Consider the following 20,165-nt stretch of genomic DNA (forward strand, 5'->3'; position numbering starts at 1 on the left):
TCCTTTAATTTATGGGATTGTTGCCTGGTTTTAGAGTCACCCATGTTGTTCTTTGTATATGACAGTCATAACTTTTTAGCCATTAATTTCCTGGATATTATGTCTTTGCTAGTGTTCTTGTAGAACATTGAAAGGAACTTTAGGATTCCTTTAAAATCAATATTACTTTGAGTTTAGTATAGGGGCATAGTATCGAGACAGTTCTCTCTGTTGTTTAACATGGCCCATTCAGTTATTGTCAGATCTGTTGGCCAATTTTGATACTGTTCATTAAGGGTTATTTCTGAGGAGGCTAGTTTGGATTCTAGCTTGGCTAGATGGCCATGCTTTTATACAGTTCCAACCCAGTTTGGAGGACTGGACTCTGTAAGTAATGATGAGCATCTAATTTTTAGCTCCCAGATCTCCCTTTGTGGTATTCCACAAGAGTCCACCAGCTGACATTTGCACTTAGAAGACCATGAGCTACCTGAAGCTCAACACTGATAACTTTGGTGTTAAATAGGGGGAAATGTCTGAGAAACTGGACACATGAGGTCAGTAACTTGTCGTTTCTTAAGAAGCAAGACTAGATTCTTCCAAAGCTTGAGAGCTGAGTTTTATTTTAGACCAGGTCATTGTAGATAAGAGTTGTGATCCAGAGTAGCTTCACTCAGTTGAAGCAACTCTATTAGGTCTACTCTGCTCTTCCACACAATAATCTCATCATGGTCATGTATGTGCCAGCCATCATATTAAACTACCTCAATTTATGTTATGTTTCCAGCAAGTTTTTAGAAACTTCAAGCAGTAAAGAATACAGCAGGTTGATTGCTGTTTCTTTTCTATCGCTCCATCGTGCATAATCCTTCAAAAATTTACTTCGGAGTTCTATTAACTGCGTATAAAAGATTTTATGACTCAAGACAACCTCCAATTGTTTTCTGCCACTAGCTGGAATGTGCATGAGTTAGAGCTTTCTGATATTAGGGCCTAGGCAATAGAATTATTTTCTTGGTGGGTAGGAGGCTTCAACTGTAGATTGTTTTAAACAGCTTTGGAAAGCTTTTAAGATGTGTTAAGCATGTTCATTCATTCATTCATTCATTCATTCATTCAACTTTTATGCTGCCCATCTCCCCTATAAGGTGACTCTGGCAGCTTACAAGTCCTGAAACAAGTGTTAAAAATAATTAAAACATGAAAATTACACAGCTTCAGATTTTAAAACTATACTGAAACCAGAACTAAGAGATCGATGAGACGGGGATGAGGTTTTCTTACCTAGTCAGCTACCTCCAGTAATGTTTGTCCCCCTGGGGACCCCAATAATCTATAATTATTGTATTCACCTGTTTTATGATCCTAGTTAAATGTCTACTAGATATTGATGCAATTGAATGCTATACATGTAAACAAAATTCAATTATCCTGTCAAATCCTAAGTCAAGAAATGATACAAGTTATACCCTGTTGTCACCTGCATGAAATTTACAGTTATTTTCAAAAATTGTAAGAAAAGAGGAACAGAATGCAAGAACATTCCCGATCTGGTAGCTACAGTGAAAGCAATGGCAATACAGATACTTACCGTATTTTCCGGCGTATAAGACGACCCCCTACATTTCCTGTTAAATTATAGGGTTTGGGCTATACTCGCCGTATAAGACTACCCCTCTTCCAACGCACACCAAATAAAAATTAAAAAACATCAGATTTGATTTTAATATGGTAATTTTAATTCAAATGCTTTTGGCATGCAGGTGCTTAGTAGGAAAACTGTCACTTATAAACATAAGGCTGTTTGTCATCAAACATGTAAACATAAAACAGTGCAAGTGGATTAAACAATAATAATAATAATAATAATAATAATATAATAATAATAATAATAATAATAATAATAATAATAATAATAATAAGAATAAGAATAAGAAGAAGAAGAAGAAGAAGAAGAAGAAGAAGAAGAAGAAGAAGAAGAAGAAGTAGTTGGAGGGGACCTTGGAGGTCATCTAGTCCAACCCCCTGCTAAGGCAGGAAACCCTATACCATTTCAGACAAATGGCTGTCCAGTCTCTTCTTAAAAACTTCCAGTGTTGGAGCATTCACCACTTCTGGAGGCAGGTTGTTCCACTGGTTAATTGTTCTAACTGTCAGGAAGTTTCTCCTTAGTTCTAGGTTGCTTCTCTCTTTGACTAGTTTCCATCCATTGCTTCTTGTCCTGCTTTCAGGTGCTTTGGAGAATAGCTTGGCTCCCTCTGCTTTGTGGCAGCCCCTGAGATATTGGATCACTGCTATCATGTCACCCCTCACCCTTCTCTTCGTTAAGCTACACATACCCAATTCCAGCAACCGTTCCCTATTTTCCTAATTCACTTTTTCACTTTTCCTAATTCACTCTAAAGCTTTCCCTGCGCAGAGCCTTAAATAACACCAGCTGCCTGCAATTAGTGCAGGTTCGCATCCCACCAGGCTCAAGGTTGACTCAGCTTTCCATCCTTCCAAGGTAGGTAAAATGAGGACCCGGATTGTTGGGGGCAATAAGCTGGCTTTGTAATAATGCTGCTTGGGGGGTGTGAAAGCCCTAATAAACAGACATATACACAGAATGAAGGCTATTGCTAATCACATTGATTTGTGCTTTAAATTGTAAGCCACCCTGAGTCTTCGGAAAAGGGCAGGATATAAATGGGATTTTTTTTTAAAAAAAAGACCAAATGGGAGATCCGCTCCAGGTTTTCCAGCCAGCCCGCCCAGTTCCTGAGTCAAATGTGTCCTTAGAGCTAAGCCGCTGCTCTGGCTGCTGCCTTCCCCACCTGCCTTTCAAGTTGGGATATACTACAGCTGCTCTTCAACTTTAGAATGAAAGACGTCCAGACCCCAGCCTGTAAAAAAATCACAGACTGCAGCTTCTTCTCCAATTGGTCCCGCTTTCCCTGCGCAGACTAAATGGGAGATCCGCTCCAGGTTTTCCAGCCAGCCCTGTCCCTAAATTTTCAGCACCCGGCGTATAAGACGACCCCTGACTTTTGAGAAGATTTTCATGGGTTAAAAAGTAGTCTTATACGCCGGAAACTGCGGTACATATTTATATTGATCATGTTAAATTCCAGTACCGTGATGTGTACTTGCCAGATTATGTCAGACTCTGTTGAGCAAAGAATATAAAATGTCAGTCCTTTGGTCTTCTACTTTTTCTGGCCTTTGGAGTAACATCCTTTTGATGAAACATATCTGTAGTATAACTATAAAGATTGCTAGTACTAAGTTGATTACTATTATTATTAAAGGAGCCCTAAAATTGTTTATTTCTTGGCAGTTACACCAAAGTGTCATCAGGAAATTGTGAAGGGCAGATTGAAGGTGCAGAGTTGAATCCTTAGAGTAATAGAAATGTGGTCAAGGAATATTTTCAAGTGAGTTTAAAACTGCAGAACCAGTTAGAGTGCATTCTTTGGTAATGAAGGACTTGAGTGAGTGAGTGAATTAGTTGGTTAGTCTGGCCAAACCCCTAGATACTCGTTTTGAAAAATATTATATAACCAATGAAGTGGCAATCTACAGGAGAAGGGCAAATTTTGTCCATATCATTCCAAAATGAGAGGGGGGAAAGGATCTGATGCAGTACCTGGGAAGATCCTAAAATAGATAATAAACGGATTTGCTAGCTCCTTGAAATGAATATGGAATAAGACACGGATTTGCCAAGATGAAAGCTTGTCAGACTATTCTTTTCTTGTGATTTGACTAGGCAATTCCTTAATGGACTGTTGTAAACATAAAGTACCTTGATTGCAGTGAATCATTTTACAAAGTATTCCGTGACATGTTGATCAGCAAGCTGATTAAGTATGGATGACATGATAATTAAGTGAATATATGTAAGCTGGCAGTGTAATATGGCTATAAAAAAGGCAAATGAAGCATTAGGCTGCATCAAGCTCAGTTAATTCCAAATTATAGGAAATAATCCTTCCATTTATTCTTGTTTGGTCAGAAAAAAGAAATGAGGAATATTGGGAAACTAAATCTTTCAAAGAAAGATTGAAAAAGTTAGATATCTGAAGGGTCCATACTGCTTCCTGAGCTTGGTTGTTTTCTTGCAGATGTTCTTGGTTGGCTGTTTTCTTGCAGACATTTCATTGCCCAAACTAGGTAACATCATCAGTGCTGTGATGTTGTCTAGTTTGGGTAATGAAATGTCTGCAAGAAAACAACCAAGCTTGGAGAGAAGCAAGGACCCCTCATTTCAGTCCTGAGCTACAAACATTCTGCTTTATTAACTAGATATTTTTAAGCTTGTGGGGAAAGAGATATGATCATATCCTTCAAATGACTTGAAAGAATGTCATACAGGTATTCCTCGTCCTATAGCCACAATTGAGCCCAAAATTTCTGTTGCTAAGCGAGACAGTTAAATGAGTTTTGCCCTGTTTTCTTGCCACAATTATTAAGTGAATCACCGCAGTTGTTTTAAGTTAGTAACATGGCTGTTAAGTGAATCTGGCTTCCCCATTGACTTTGCCTGTCAGGAGGTCACAAAAAGGTGATCACATGACCCCGGGACACTACAACCATCAGAAATACATGCCAGTTGCCAAGCGTCCAAATTCTGAACATGTGACTATGGGAATGCTGCACCAGTCATAAGGGTGAAAAATGGGCATAAGTTACTTTTTTCAGTGCCGTTGTAACTTTGGTCACTAAATGAAAGGTTGCAAGTCGAGGACTACCTGTACAAAAGAGGATGAAGACTTGTTCTTTCTCAGTGCTGTGGCATAATGTTACAAGAGGGCAAATTTCATGTGAGCCTTAGGAAAAAAAATAAGTTCTTATGAGCAGTTTGATGTTGGAACCAATTGCCCAGAGAATTTGTAACTGGATTGTAAGGTGCTTTCTAAAATTAGGTAAGTGTACCTCACTTGACATAGCAGACAAAGCCTAAAAAAGATTGAATCTGTAGCTTTGGAAAGGGTAGCTGTCCGACAGATATGTTTAAATGACTTCCTTTTTCTAGTCAAGAAAAATAAGCTGAATTAGCTGGGTCAGAGCATGACAAACTTTTTTTCCCCTTTTTGTTATGTCCAGGATATGTTGAAGAACACAACTAAAGGCCACCCAGACAGGCTGCCTCTACAGATGGCTCTCACAGAACTTGAAACGCTGGCAGAGAAATTAAATGAAAGGAAAAGAGATGCAGATCAGCGCTGTGAAATAAAACAAATAGCCAAAGCCATGAATGAGCGTTACCTGAACAAGGTTTGGAAAATTGCACTTCTTGTTTTTCCCTTATTTCTCTTGTTAAGAATGTTTTTTTGAAATATGTGTGCAACTGCATAGCTCACAAAGGTGACTCTGAAACCCAAAATAACATAGTTCATGAAATCAATATACAAACCATACGGTGACACATGCTGGGGTGGAAAATCTTTTCCCCTCCAATTAGTAAACCAAACAGTCAAAAAAAAAGGGACTAGGCCTACCTTTGACCCAAATGTCTGGGCAAGCATCTTGTTCTTTAATGTCTTGTGAAAGGCCAATAGGATCAGAGCCATCCAGATCTCTGAGGAATCCTGCTCTCTGGTGCAGGACATGGTGACAGAGAAGGCATAAGTCCTATGTCCCACTGAATGACAGTGTATAATAAAGAAACCTAGAGCATGCCAACTCTGCCAGTTCCGATGGATTCTAAAATTTTTAGGCTTTCTTAAATAATTATTCCTAATATGTATTTTATACAAATACTGTACATCCCATTTGTTTCATGGACATTAATTGCCACCATGTTGATAGTACTGAATTTGATTTTCTATCCCAAGTGGGGGGAGCCAATATAGGAGCATGTGTGATGAAGGCTGTATTCATTGGATAGATGTGCAAGGCTCTGAGTGTCCTTCTTACACCATCGCCATTGACATTCTGAAGACTAATCAATTTATTGGCAGGTTTTCTTGAACCATAACCAATTTATTGAATGCAGAGAGTAAAGTTGTATGTCAGTTTTTTCCCATCAGAAGCCATCCCATTAGTCCTGACTGATCAGTTACAATTTTGGGGGCAACAAGCCATTCTAGACAACTTGAGCTATAGTTTCTTGTGGGGTACACTCAGGTTAAAAAAATTGTTTGAGAAAGAGCCCTAGATGTAATGCCAGAATGAGGTCAGCCACATTCCAGCCCGTAAAGGAGCTCACATAATTTATTCAAGGCAAGAACTAGGCAGATAGTTGTATATATTAGATAGGGCTCGCAACTTGGGAGTCCTCCTAGATTCACAGCTTTCTTTAGAAGACCATATAGTAGCTGTGACTAGGGGGGCCTTCGCCCAGGTTCGCCTGGTGCGCCAGTTGCGGCCCTATTTAGACCGGGATGCCTTATGTATGGTCACTCATGCGCTCGTGACCTCTCGTTTGGACTACTGCAACGCTCTCTACATGGGGCTGCCCTTGAAGACCACTCGGAGGCTCCAACTGGTACAGAATGCAGCCGCGAGAGTTGTGCTAGGAGTTTCCCGATAGTCCCATGTTACACCTCTGCTCCGTGAGTTGCATTGGCTTCCAGTTGTCTTCCGGGTGAGATTCAAGGTGCTGGTATTGACCTACAAAGCCCTACATGGCATGGGTCCGGAATGCCTTGGGGAGCACCTGCGGCCGGCATCAACTTCCCTCCGCCCAGTACACTCCCACAGAGAAGGCCTCCTCAGGGTGCCACCGGTCAAAGAATGCCGACTGGTGGCCCCCAGGGGGAGGGCGTTCTCTGTGGGCGCGCCGGATTTATGGAACCGTCTTCCGGTTGAGCTCCAGATGGCGCCCGACCTGCGCTCCTTCCAGCGCGATCTAAATACTTATCTCTTCGAACAAGCTGGCCTGGCCTGATGGGATGGGGTTGGGTTTTATTATTTTTAATGTGTTTTAACTTATTGTAAGAGCTGTGGGCATTTGTTTAATCTCTTTTAATTTTTGTATTTTATCTTTTAATATGTACTTCCCTGTTCACCGCCCTGAGTCCTTCGGGAGAAGGGCGGTATACAAATAAAATTAATAATAATAATAATAATTAACCTCCCCTGCGTAACAACAAAGCTAGGTTTGCTATTTGACCCTCCTTAGTTCTTAATAGGAGGTTTAAGAACTATGGTGGTGCAGTGGTTAAAGTGCAGTATTGCAGGCAAACTCTTCCTACTGCCAGGAGTTCGATCCTCACTGGCTTAAGGTTGATTCAGTCTTCCATCCTTCCGAGGTTGATAAAATGAGGACCCAGAGTGTTTGGGGCAATATGCTAACTCTGTAAAACTGCTTAGAGTGTTGTAGAACTATGAAGCAGTATATAAGTGCTATTGCTATTGCTATTAACCAGAGTCCCCATATTTATGTGAACTTGTCCATGTAGCACAAAGGCTATTGAGATCACCACATCTGTGCTTTTATAGTGCCCCTATTATATATGTAGTTGAGAAACTATAATTCTATCTTTATTGTTATAGGTCATGATGAAAGTTTTCTTCTTGATTTTATCTTCTCAGATAAGGAACCATTCATTACATACAATGTTGCCTGATTTTGCCTGGTGGCAATTAAAATTTGCATACAGATAATTAAGGGCACAGGGCACTGGTGGGATTCAAATATGTGAACAACCGGTTATCTGTGCGGATGCCACTTCTGGAAGTCCGTTCTGGGCCTGGGCAACAAAAAATTAGCCCCCGGTTCTGCCAAATTGGTGCGAACCAACTGAATCCCACCACTGGTACAGGGTATCAGTAAACCAACTGAGAATTCCTCTTTTATTTGTTTTAATATTCATCTGTTTTTACATTGTTTTGTGGGCCCTCAGACCCTCCCCCTTTAGTCTGTAGTCCTACTCTTAACATTACGAATTTATCGAGACAGATTTTACTTTTTTAATATTATAGTATTAAATTAGCAATCAGGCTTTTACTTAACTTTTATCTCTTATAAGTGTCACAGTTATTATTGAAATGGGTGTATTTTTTTTTCTTCGTTTGTATTTTATGTTGATCCATGACTGAAATGAAGGATTAATTGATTGATACCTGATTATCATGATGCTACAGATACAAAATTGTAAAGGAAGAATTTTATCACATAACAAAATTCTATGGACTCATGAAACTGATTCATATATTTTAAAGCAGAATATGTTCAGATGTAAAAATACTATGTTTTGAAATCTTTTCGTATTATTCAGTTACTCAGCAGTGGCAACCGGTACCTCATCCGAAGTGATGATATGTTAGAAACTGTTTATACAGACAAAGGGGAGATCATGAAAACCAAAGAACGACGTCTTTTTATGCTAAACGATGTACTCATGTGTGCTACTGTGCATATTCGGTAAGATTCTACTCACACACTATAAAATAATTGCTAAAGCATAAGAGATAAGACACATGAACTAGGAAAGTTTTTTTTTGGTGTACTACAACGAGTCCATTTTACGTGGTTTTTGGTTACATATATACCATGGATTATAATTCAGGGCTCTTACTTAGTGGCAGAGAACATTCATTGTATTGTAAGCAAAAAAATCCCACGTTCATCTCTTTGGCTTTGGGCAAAGCTGCAGTGTAGGATAAAAATGCAATATATATATGTAGGATATTTACATAGATAGATGAGAGAGCGGCCAACAAATCTAATAACTTTTGAGATCAAAGTTTGAAAAGTTATAACTGAATGATTAGCTCTTTCCACTCCTTCCCCAAATAAAGATTTTAAATTAAAGGAACAAAAATAATATATAAAGGGATGCATGGACCTCATGGAAACAAGGATTGAAAGGAATGAAGAATTTTTTTTTTATTAAGAAAACTCACACGGCTGTCCAACCCACAGTGATTTCAGGCAACTTACAGAAATACGTAAAACCCCAGTAAAAAAGCCAATAAACCCTCATACTCCCCTCCCCATGACAACAGTCAAACCACCCACCTGATAGGATCCACGTGACCCTAAGGTCACCAGGCCTGCTGACAACACCATCTCTACAGAGCCTTTTGAAAGAGTGTCAAAGTGAGGACCTCCGTATTTCTGTAGGGTTGATGTTCCACAGGGAGGGAGCCATGGTGGAGAAGCCCCTTCTTCTTGGTCCTATGGTAGTAGATGGACTTCCTTAAGAGAGGGGATCCTTAACATCCCCTGCTTCTCTTGTCTAATGGTATTAGGGTAATCTAGGCTGAATTATATTTCCTTTTTTTGTCCTAAGTAATATTGTTACTGCAACCAACTTCAATCCTCCACATCATTACATTTACTAATGAACAAATATTCAGCATACTAGCAAATTGAACAACAGTGCTAAAGAAGATGGTATAAGGATCAGAATGGGATGGATCTTGATTAAATAAAACTGATGTAGAGACAGTGAGATGTGTTAGAGATAATTTAAGAACTAGAAGCTTTTTATTACTTAATTTCTTAACTTAAGGAAAAGTAAGAAAAATGCCAAATTCCCAGTTGTCCACACAAATGAAATTTGCCAGTCATGCAAGAGTAGAAGGCCCTGATGAGATAAGATCCAAAATTTCCAGTACTTACTGCTGGCAAAAATTTGCATTTCAGAAAATAATCTGGAATATCTAGAATTAGAGGAGATTGACGCTATACTTCTTAAAAACTGTTACCTCCAAAAAAAAAAAAAACAACCCCAGAGGTGACTGTATCTAGGCTTTTCATTTAAAAGTCCTTTTGTAAACAATAAACTTTTCCAACTCTAGAATTGTGAGATTAATGTCAGTGAAATATTTTGCCAGTCAGCTTGTTACTTTTTGCACTGCTATAATATGTGTGCATCTTTATGGATTTCTTTCTCTTCATTTTTCTTCAAGAAGGGAAATGCACAGTGTATGCTTGTAGGGGAGGAAGTAAAAGAACAAAAAGCCTGTTAGATCACATCCTTCTAAATCAGACATGTCAAACACAAGGCCCGGGGGCCGGATCCGGCCCGCAGAGTGGTTTCATGTGGCCCGTGAAGCCATCCTGGAAAAAATGAGGGAACGGCCCCCATTGCCTTGGCCCTGGCCCAGAGACCCTCCTTCTTCCAGAGACCCTCAGATCTGTCCCACTCCTGCCCAGGCCCCCATAGGCACCCTTGATGTGAACGATGTAGAGCTGGCCACGCCCACCCAGTAGGCCATACGCACTCTAGCCACGCCCACCCAGTAGGCCACGCCCACCCTGGCCATGCCCACCCGGCCCCCTGAGGGCAACCGCAATGCTGATGCGGCCCTCAATGAAATTGAGTTTGACACCTCTGTTCTAAATGAACTTTTCAAGCATTTGTTTTGCACTCAAAATCCTCACAGATATAAATCCACTTTATTTAAAGTATTAAAATGAGCCATGGTGGCGCAGTGGTTAGTATGGAGTATTGCAAGCTGACTCTGCCCACAGCCAAGAATTCAGTCAAGACCAGCTCAAGGTTTACTCACAACATCCATCTTTCCAAGGCTGGTAAAATGAGGATTCAGATTGCTGAGGGCAATAGAGTGGCTCTGTAAACCTCTCAGAGTGTGCTGTAGAGCACTATGGAGTAGTACGTAAGTTTAAGTGCTATTGCTTTTATAGAAGCAAGATTATAGAAATAAGGTCTATGTCGACACAGTCTCCTAAAGTGGTCAGTATTGAACCACAAGGATTGATAGGACTATCCAAGAAGTTTGTTGTTCATTTTTATTTTATTTAAGAAAATTTATATGGCTGCCCAACATAGTGTCAATGATACCAGGTGGCTTACAAAGATAAAACCTAATATAAAGCAATAAAAAACAATTACCCTGATCCCTCTGGTGACAACAGTCAATCAAATAAGCCACTTGAAGGGCTCTGTCTTACTCTGAGCAAAACCAGGTCTTCAGGAGGCAATTTTATTTCTGCGGGGATTGTGTTCCACAGGGAGGGAGCCACCCCAGAGGAGGCCCTTCTTGGTCCCAGTAGATGTACCTTCTTCGGAGAGAAGATCCACCACATTCCTTACCTACCCTCTCTGGTAGGTCGGGTAGATGTAACCAGGAGAAGATGGTTGTTATTGTTATTCATTACACTATTAGTTAAAGTAGTATTTATTAAATTATTTTCATATAATAAGTTCTTGGGAGTTAATGAACAGTTTGAAACTTCATGAAGGGATGGATGAACTGAAGAGTGTGGAGACCCCCTCGTCTATGCTAGTATGAGAAAAGCACAAGTTTAAAAATCCACAGTTCTGAGTTCAAACTCTCACATATAATGCATGTAAATACACTGTGGTAGGTTTGAAAGCGCACTCCCTACAGACAGGATCCTGTAACAGTCTTACATATCTGCTGCATTTTTGCATCCCTGCTGTGCAATGCCTTGTTCTAAATTTCATAGTCTCATGTAATTACGTGGGTGGCATATATCTGCAAATGTAGATCTCTTGCTACACAGAAGCTCTTATCCAACAGCATTCCTATGGCAACTGAATATGTTCAAGTAAGCAGGCCTTGCCAGGGTAAAATTCAAGGTGGGGATGGATGAATGGATGGGTGGATGGATAGATAGATGGATAGATAGATAGATAGATAGATAGATAGATAGATAGATAGATAATAAGATAGATAATATCCAGCCAGGATGGATTCTTTATGTTCAATGTTAGATATATCTGACATTTGGGGTATTTAATTTAATTTAATTTAATTTAATTTAATTTAATTTAATTTAATTTAATAATATTTCTATACCGCCCTTCTCCCTGAGGACTCAGGGCGGTTCACAGGGCAAGAGTAAAATACAAAATACAAATATTAAAAAGAAATTAAATGATTGCCCAATTTTAAAACAATTGATATACAATTATAAAACCCCAAAGATAAAATTAAGAATACAAAAAATAAAAAAACCCCACCAATCCCCATCAGGCTAGGCCGGCTTGTACAAACAAAAACGTCTTGAGATCGCGACGAAAGGAGCGAAGATCGGGCGCCATCCGGAGCTCTACCGGTAACTGATTCCACAGCTCCGGAGCGCCCACAGAGAAGGCTCTCCCCCTGGGGGCCACCAATCGACATTCTCTGATCGGTGGCACCCTGAGGAGGCCCTCTCTGTGGGAACGCACAGGGCGCAGGGAGCTTGATGCCGGCAGCAGATGTTCCCTGAGGTACTCCGGCCCCCTGCCATGGAGGGCTTTGAACACCATTACTAGTACCTTGTAAAAACCTTAACAGACAGGTTTTTTGTGTACAAAAGCTGTGATGCAGTGGTTAAAATGCAGTATTGCATGCTAATTCACTGGTCACTGCGAGGAGTTCGATCCTGACCAGCTCAGCCTTCCATCATTCCGAGGTCGATGAAATGAGGACCCAGATTGTTGGGGGCTGTAAAGCACTGTGAAGCGGTATATAACTCTGAGTGCTATTGCTAGTGCTGTTTTTCTTTTTTTCCCCCATTGTTAGCATTGGATGTTTGTTTTTCTGTTTTGTATTCTTGTTGATAAATGAAAATGTTTTTAGATATGTTTTTAAAAAGCTTTTGATAAACATAATGAGCCATTATTAGTCATATTATTAATGACTAATTAATAATATTAATTAATATTATTTAGTCCAGTTCTCCTTTTGCTGTTTGCTCCTCTTGGATTTTTGGAAAATTTTCTGCTTCTCTTTTTAACCCACTCAATTAATACTTTCTTCTCACTTCTTTGCATGGTTTGTATGTTCTGGAAATATCACACACAGAGAGACATATTTTGGTGTTTTTATGCTTTGCATCTGCATTCAAGATCTTGGAGCAGTTACACAAGGTGTTTCCTCAAAATTCAGTGTCCTGTGGAGCAATGGGAATTAAATGGGGCCTTTTCCTTTTGGATGATAACATTTTGTACTTCATTTAGAAATAAATCCCCCGGTGTGTTTTTCCCCCCCTGGAAATTTTTGCTCATTAACCAAAGAAGTAATTTAGTAAAACATTTACAGTTCAGTTTGCTTTTGTTTTAAAAGTGAGAAAAATCTTGATGACTGAAGTAGCCGAAGGACTGCTCGGGACGACAGGCTAGTTTAACAACAAGTTTATTAGAGCAAGGCAAACAGAGAATAACTTGTCCGGCTTTTATAGCCGGCAGCTGGTAGCGAGGACCAATCAGATGTATTTATTTTGGCGCCGTGTCAGGCAGGGACCAATCGGCGTCGTCTTCTGTTGACAGCTCCGGCTTCCTCGTGGTGTGGTGTTTTGACAGCCGCGAGCTGTCAGTGGCTGCGCCTGCGCAGTGTGGCGGACGCTTTGACAGCTCAGTCTTCTTCACGGTCCGGAGTTTGACAGCCGCGAGCTGTCAGTGGAGGCGCCTGCGCAGTACGGGGAACTTTGACAGCTGTCAAAGTTCCCGCGTGTATTCCTGTCAGGCGGCTTCCCTAAATATATGCTTTGACGATACTTTTGTGCGGTTAACATATACACTCTAGGGAATGTTTACATCATGTTACCTCATATATAATACACCCCTTACCCCTCCCCTGGTGCGTTTCTTTCCTCTTGGATGTTTGACCCTGCCCACTGATAGTCCTTTAGGTAGGTGGGTGGTCTTCGATTCCTGGATGATCGGCGAAGGGGTGGTGGATGGTCTGGTTCTGGTTCTTCGTTTTGGTGTTCCACTTCCTGGTTTGGGATAGGCAGCATTTCCGGAGGGGGTTGTAAGTCGGCGTTGGTTGGTTGCTCGGAATTGTGTGGCGGTTGTCTGGGTCTGAGCTGGTCAATATGGCGGCGTATGTTGCCCTGTGCCTGCGTAGCTATGAGGTATGAGATGGGCCCTGTTTGTTTTATTACTGTCCCTTGAACCCACTTGTTTTTATCTGTGTATGATCTTGCCCATATTAATTGACCAGGTTTGAGTGTGCGGCCGGGGTGGGGGTGCTGTTTTTCTTCTGGGTATGTGTCGGGGTGCAGTCTGTCGAGACGTGTTATTAGCCTCCTCCCCCATCTTAATTCCGCCGGTGATTTGCCCGTTGTGGAGCATGGCATTGTGTGTTGTGATAAGAGGAACTGGCTGAGTCGCCTCTGCCAGTTCCCTTTAACGAATTTTTTTAATGCTTCTTTCGTGGATCGTACCATAATTTCAGCCATTCCGTTCGACGACGGGTGGAACGGCGCCGACGTGACCAGCCTAATACAATTCTTCGTAGCGAAGATCTGAAATTCACGAGAGGTGAATTGAGGTCCATTGTCGGAAACTATGGTGTCAGGTAGGCCGTGCGTTGCGAATATTTTTCTTAAGGCTTGAATAGTGGCTGTGGACGTTGTTTTTCTAAGGGGCGTGACTTCCAGCCATTTGGAATAGCTGTCTACTGCTATTAAGAAACTTTGGCCCTGGATAGGTCCTGCAAAATCTATATGTATACGTGACCAAGGGTTCCTTGTAGTCTCCCATTTATGGATCGGTGCCTGGGGGGGTTCGCTCCTGGTCTCCTGACAGGTATAACACCCACCCACATACCTTTCAATTTGTTTATCTATGCCAGGCCACCATACATAACTTCTAGCCATTGCCTTCATTTTTACAATTCCAGGGTGCCCCTCATGTAAAATGTGTAATGTTTGGTCTATGTTTTTCTCTGGTATGATGACCCTATTTCCCCATAGCAGGCATCCTCTATGTGTTGAAATCTCGTTTTTCCTGTTATAATAAGGTTGGAATTGGGGTTGTGGGTTTTGAGCTGGCCACCCTGTTGTGGCCCATTTGAGGACTCTGGCAAGTATTTTATCTTTTGCTGAATTATTAGCTATAATGTTTGCCGTCAGGGGGCATTCTGGAAGCTGAGAGATTGCTAAAATTTGGCTGGCTGGGGCTGGATCTGAGTCCCTGGTTTGTATGGGCAGTCTGCTGAGGCAGTCAGCATGACCCAATTCCTTACCTGGTTTATGTATTAGTTGATAAGAATAGGCTGCTAGGAACGTTGACCATCTTAAGATTCTCGGGGAGAGAATTTGTGGTGTAATTTTATTCCAAGTAAATATGCCTAGCAGGGGTTTGTGATCTGTAAATATCGTAAATGGTCTTCCATACAGATAATCATGAAATTTTTTGACCCCTGCTACTATCGCTAGGGCTTCCCTGTCAATTTGTGCATAGTTTCTTTCAGCTTTGGTCAGAGTGCGAGAATAGAAGGCTATGGGTCTTTGTGTGCCGTCCTCGAGTAGGTGACTTAAGACTGCCCCAATTCCGTAGGGAGAGGCATCGCAAGCGATGCATATTGGGGTGTCTTCTCTGAAAAGGGTGATGGTTGAGCTTTGACAGATGATCTTTTTTAACGATTGGAAACTATTTTCATGTTCCTTGGTCCAGGACCAAGTTGTACCCTTGTCGAGGAGCCTATGGAGAGGCTCTGCAATAGTGGCTTTGTGGGGAATGAAAGCATGGTAAAAGTTTAACAGTCCCAAAAAGGATTGAAGCTCTTGCTTATTCCTAGGGCTGGGTGCGGTTTGAATAGCCCTTAGTTTCTCAGAGGTGGGGTGGATGCCCTGGCTATCGATTTTATACCCTAGGAATTCTGTAGAAGTGACTCCAATGGAGCACTTTTCCCTCTTAAGTTTGAGACCGGCTTCTCTGAGCCGGCTCAGCACAGCTGACAGCCTGTCAGCTAAACTAGCTTCATTTTCTCCGGCGATGAGAACATCGTCGAAATAGGGGCAGACCCCGGGTATTCCTTTCAGGGTCTTTTCCATGATACCCTGGAAGATACCCGGGGCTGCAGATATGCCGAACTGAAGCCTCTTAACTTTAAAAGCACCGCGGTGGGTGACAATAGTTTGCGCTTCCGCGGTGTCGTCTGTGACAGGCAGCTGTAAATACGCCTGCGAGAGGTCAAGCTTGGCGAAAATGGTGCCAGAGCGGATGGAAGCAAATACGTCCCTTACCGCTGGCACCGGGTAAGCATGGGGGCTGAGGGCTAGGTTGACTGTCGCCTTATAGTCAGCGCATACTCTCACTTCGCCATTAGGTTTGATTGGGGTGACAATAGGGGTCTCCCAGGTTCCCCCATCTGTTGGCTCTAGTACCCCTAGACTCACGAGTCGGTCAAGCTCGTTTTCAATTTTTTCTTTGAGGGCGAAAGGTACCCTCCTAGCTCTTATTTTAATTGGTTGGATTGCTGGATTTAATTGCAGGGAAATGGGGGGACCTGTATATTTCCCTAAAGTGCCCTCGAAAACGTCGGCGTACTTTTCGCAAACGGCTTCCAGGCTGGGTGTTTGGATGGTATTAACCCCTGATAAGGCGATGCCTAGTGGAGTGAACCAGTTAAGCCCTATCAAGTTGGTACGGTTCCCTGGCGTAACTAGAACCTCTAGGGTGCCTTTGAACCCCTTATACTGTACAAGGACCTTGGCTTTCCCTTCCAACGGAATAGGGGTTTTCTGGAAGTCTGCAAGGTGAACCTGAGTTTGTTTCAGGGGAATTTGTCTTCGGCCTTTCTGACAGATCTCCTGATAAGTAGTTAGCGAAATTAAGGAGACCGCTGACCCTGAATCCACCTCCATGTGGCAAGGCACCCCCTGAATTCTGACCCAGACCTTAACCTTGGAACTTATGCAGTTTACCCTATCGATTGTCTCAACCCGGTTGCCTGGTGGGGTTTCCCTGTTGGCCTGGGCAGCTGGCCTACCTGGGGGGTTTGCCTCCACCTCATTGACGTTGTCCCGGCCCTTGCTGCGGCACACCGGCTTGATGTGGCCAGTCTTCCCGCAGTTGTGGCATTTTGCGTTCCTAAAACGGCAGCTTCCACGGGCATGGTTGCCCCCGCAGCTGGCACAGGCGGCTCGTTGCACGTAACGTGGGGGTGGCGGTGGAGGGTCCCTGGATCCTCGGCGGTCCGACGTTTTTCCCCTCCTCGGCTGTCGGTGCTCCATCCTGCGCTGTAGGGCTTCTCCATCGGTGAAATCTACCGACTCTCCGCTGTCGCTGAAGGTTGCGCTTTCCTGGTAGACGGTCGCCGGGGACTCTGGGGTCGTGTTCGTCGGCTTCTTTTTGTGGCTGTGTTCGTATGCCATGATCTCCCTGGTCAGCTCAGCCAGATTCATGTCGGGTTTGGACGTCAGTTTTTTTTGTAGCTTCTCGTCCCTCAGACCGATCACCACCTGATCTCTGATGCGGTCTTCCAGGTCGGGGAAGCAGCAGTTCCGCGCGGCGTGTCTGACCCCAGCGATGAACTCGTTGGCGGGCTCGTCCTGCCGTTGTTTCTTTTGTGCGAATTGCACCCGCCAGTACAGTTCCGAGCGAGCCGGCATGTAATACTTGTTCAGCTGGTCCACCAGGTCCGCGTAGGAGACTTCCGTGATGGGCACTGGGCTGAACAGCCCGACGGCTGCGTCGTACACCGGGGGCCCGCTGATGTACAGCAGGGCGGCGGCCTTTGCTCGGTCGTCAGTGATCTTACTGACGAGAAGGAATCCTTCAACTTGGCCGAGGTGTGATTGCCATCTCTCGGGATGGCGGGTATCAAACTCCCTCACACGGCCGAAGTTTGCCATGTCGTCCGGTCCTGGGTTGCTCCGATGGAAGTTAAAACTTCCGTGTCAGCTCTTGCCGGGAACTCTCTTCCTCGGCCGTGACTTCAGCTCCGGAGCGATCCCACCTTCGTCGCCAGTGAAGTAGCCGAAGGACTGCTCGGGACGACAGGCTAGTTTAACAACAAGTTTATTAGAGCAAGGCAAACAGAGAATAACTTGTCCGGCTTTTATAGCCGGCAGCTGGTAGCGAGGACCAATCAGATGTATTTATTTTGGCGCCGTGTCAGGCAGGGACCAATCGGCGTCGTCTTCTGTTGACAGCTCCGGCTTCCTCGTGGTGTGGTGTTTTGACAGCCGCGAGCTGTCAGTGGCTGCGCCTGCGCAGTGTGGCGGACGCTTTGACAGCTCAGTCTTCTTCACGGTCCGGAGTTTGACAGCCGCGAGCTGTCAGTGGAGGCGCCTGCGCAGTACGGGGAACTTTGACAGCTGTCAAAGTTCCCGCGTGTATTCCTGTCAGGCGGCTTCCCTAAATATATGCTTTGACGATACTTTTGTGCGGTTAACATATACACTCTAGGGAATGTTTACATCATGTTACCTCATATATAATACAATGACATCTGCAATTTACCTTGTGGTTTTTGTTAATGCCAGACAAAAAATAAGGCAGCAGCATCTCTAAATCCAATTTTGTTCCATTGGGACTTTTTCTTTGGGAAGTACTTGCAGAATTAGAACAAAAAGTTATACACCAGGGAGATTTATGTATGAGAACATTTTTTTTTAAAAAAAGTCTGAAAATATAAGAAAAAAATGACCTCTTTTCATCATTTTTGTGGCCTTGTTTCAGCTCTTCCCATGAAAGTAGTGGTGTCGTGAGTGGCCAGAGGTACTTATTAAAATGGAGTGTGCCACTTGGGCATGTCGACGTCATAGAGTATGGAAGTAATGATGGTCAAGGAGAGAACTGCAGGTTCCCTTTGCAGTCATCTTCTGAGATCATGGTTACCAATGCCAAGCCAAGTAAGTAGCAGCCGTTTATTATTTGTGAATGTGCTTCACAATGTGAATATAGACGGGCTTGAAAGGCTTACGAAGATCTTTACATTATTATTTTTTTAATGTTAATACACGTAGTCCTCGACTTAAAACAACAGTTCATTTAGTAACCATTCAAAGTTATAATGGCACTGAAAATAATGACTTATGGCTGTTTTTCACATTTATGACCATTGTAGCATCCCCATCATCGCGTGATCAAAATTCAGACACTTGGCCACTAACTCTGCCCCAGGGTCATGTGATCCCTTTCACAACATTCTGACAAGCAAAGTCAGTGGGGAAGCCAGATTCACTTAGTAACCTTGTTACTAATTTAACAACTGTAGTAATTCACTTAACAACTCTGACAAAAAATGTTGTAAAATGGGCAAAATTCACTTAACAAATGTCTCACTTAATAACACAAATTTTGGGCCCAATTGTGGTTGTACGTTGAAGACTACTTGTATTCAGAAAACATCCTAAGGATTTGTTATGAGACTGGCATGTATATATTTTATATCAGTACAGGTAGTCCTCAACGTATGACTATAATTGAGTCCCAAATTTCTGAGACACTTAAGTGAGTTTTGTCCCATTTTACAACCTTTCTTGCCAGAGTTGTTAAGTGAGTCACTACAGTTGTTAATGTTCTGTCCCAGCCTATGTGAGTCCTTGTTATGCTCCCAAGGAGAAATCAACCCCTCTTCCAACAAGCAGGCAGGAACCGCAAGAAAAACCAACCCCTTTTATTATTCACAGACCTGAGTCAGTGTCCAAGGCAAACGCACAAGTTTACAGAAACTCAATCCTCAACATGAACGGTTGCCTTTGGCAACCAGCACCTCCCACACCTTCCCTTTGATTATTCAGCCAAGGCGTGGCTTCCTAATGCCTTTTCCTTTTCCTTTGGAGCCACCCCATTGCATTCCTCTGTCCTACTCTCTTTTCTTGCCGGTGTTTTCGTGCATCCTGAATATTTCCCAGCTGTGCTTCATCACTGTCCAACTCAGGCTCCCAGCACAGCTGTGTCTCAGCCTGACTGCAAGTAGAGGGGCCAGGCTCCTCGTCAGACTGTAAGTCTTGGAGCTCCTCAGAGCCTTCCTCTGACTCTGATGTCAGTACAGGCCCCTCCTCCTCCTCATCTGATTCCTCAGACTCAGCTGCCGGATCCACTGGCTGGTGAGGAATCACAGCAGTTAAGTTAGTATGGTTGTTTAGTGAATCTGGCTTCCCCATTGACTGCTTGTCAGGAGGTCACAATCGGTGATCACATGACCTCGGGACTTTGCAACGTATCATAAATACATGCCAGTTGCCTAGCATCTCAATTTTGATCAAGTGAACATGGGGATGCTGCAGTGGTCATAAGTGTGGAAAAAAGTCATAAGTCACTTTTTTCAGCGCTGTTGTTACTTCAAACGGTCACTAAACAAAGGGTTGTAAGTCCAGGACTACTTATAGTACATATTATGTTTCAGCTAGTGATTTCTCTTTTCTGTGTTTGAGCTGCATGGGCAATCATTCACACAAGAAGCTCACAACTAGAGCAGGTCACTTAAGCTTCCGTTTTCAGTAGCCGCTGTGTATTAATCTGGATTAATCAATGGAATTTGGAGAATTTCCCACATTGAAATATATCCACTTAATCTGCACCCTTTGTATCTCC

At 42.8% G+C, this 20,165-nt stretch overlaps 1 protein-coding gene across 1 annotated transcript in view; it reads left to right on the forward strand.

Moving 5' to 3' along the window:
• Nucleotides 1-20,165, forward strand: part of ARHGEF10 (Rho guanine nucleotide exchange factor 10) — a gene marked incomplete at its 5' end in the record, with an annotated part of 108,630 nt that overhangs the window by 33,189 nt on the left and 55,276 nt on the right. Inside the window, 3 exons of the mRNA XM_081314445.1 lie at nt 5,068-5,238; nt 8,187-8,332; nt 18,306-18,478. Of these exons, the coding sequence (XP_081170571.1) occupies nt 5,068-5,238; nt 8,187-8,332; nt 18,306-18,478 (490 nt within the window). The remainder of the gene's footprint in view (nt 1-5,067; nt 5,239-8,186; nt 8,333-18,305; nt 18,479-20,165) is intronic.

Source organism: Vipera berus (assembly GCF_964194415.1).
Source record: "Vipera berus genome assembly, chromosome: 1".
NCBI classification, from domain to species: Eukaryota; Metazoa; Chordata; class Lepidosauria; order Squamata; family Viperidae; genus Vipera; species Vipera berus.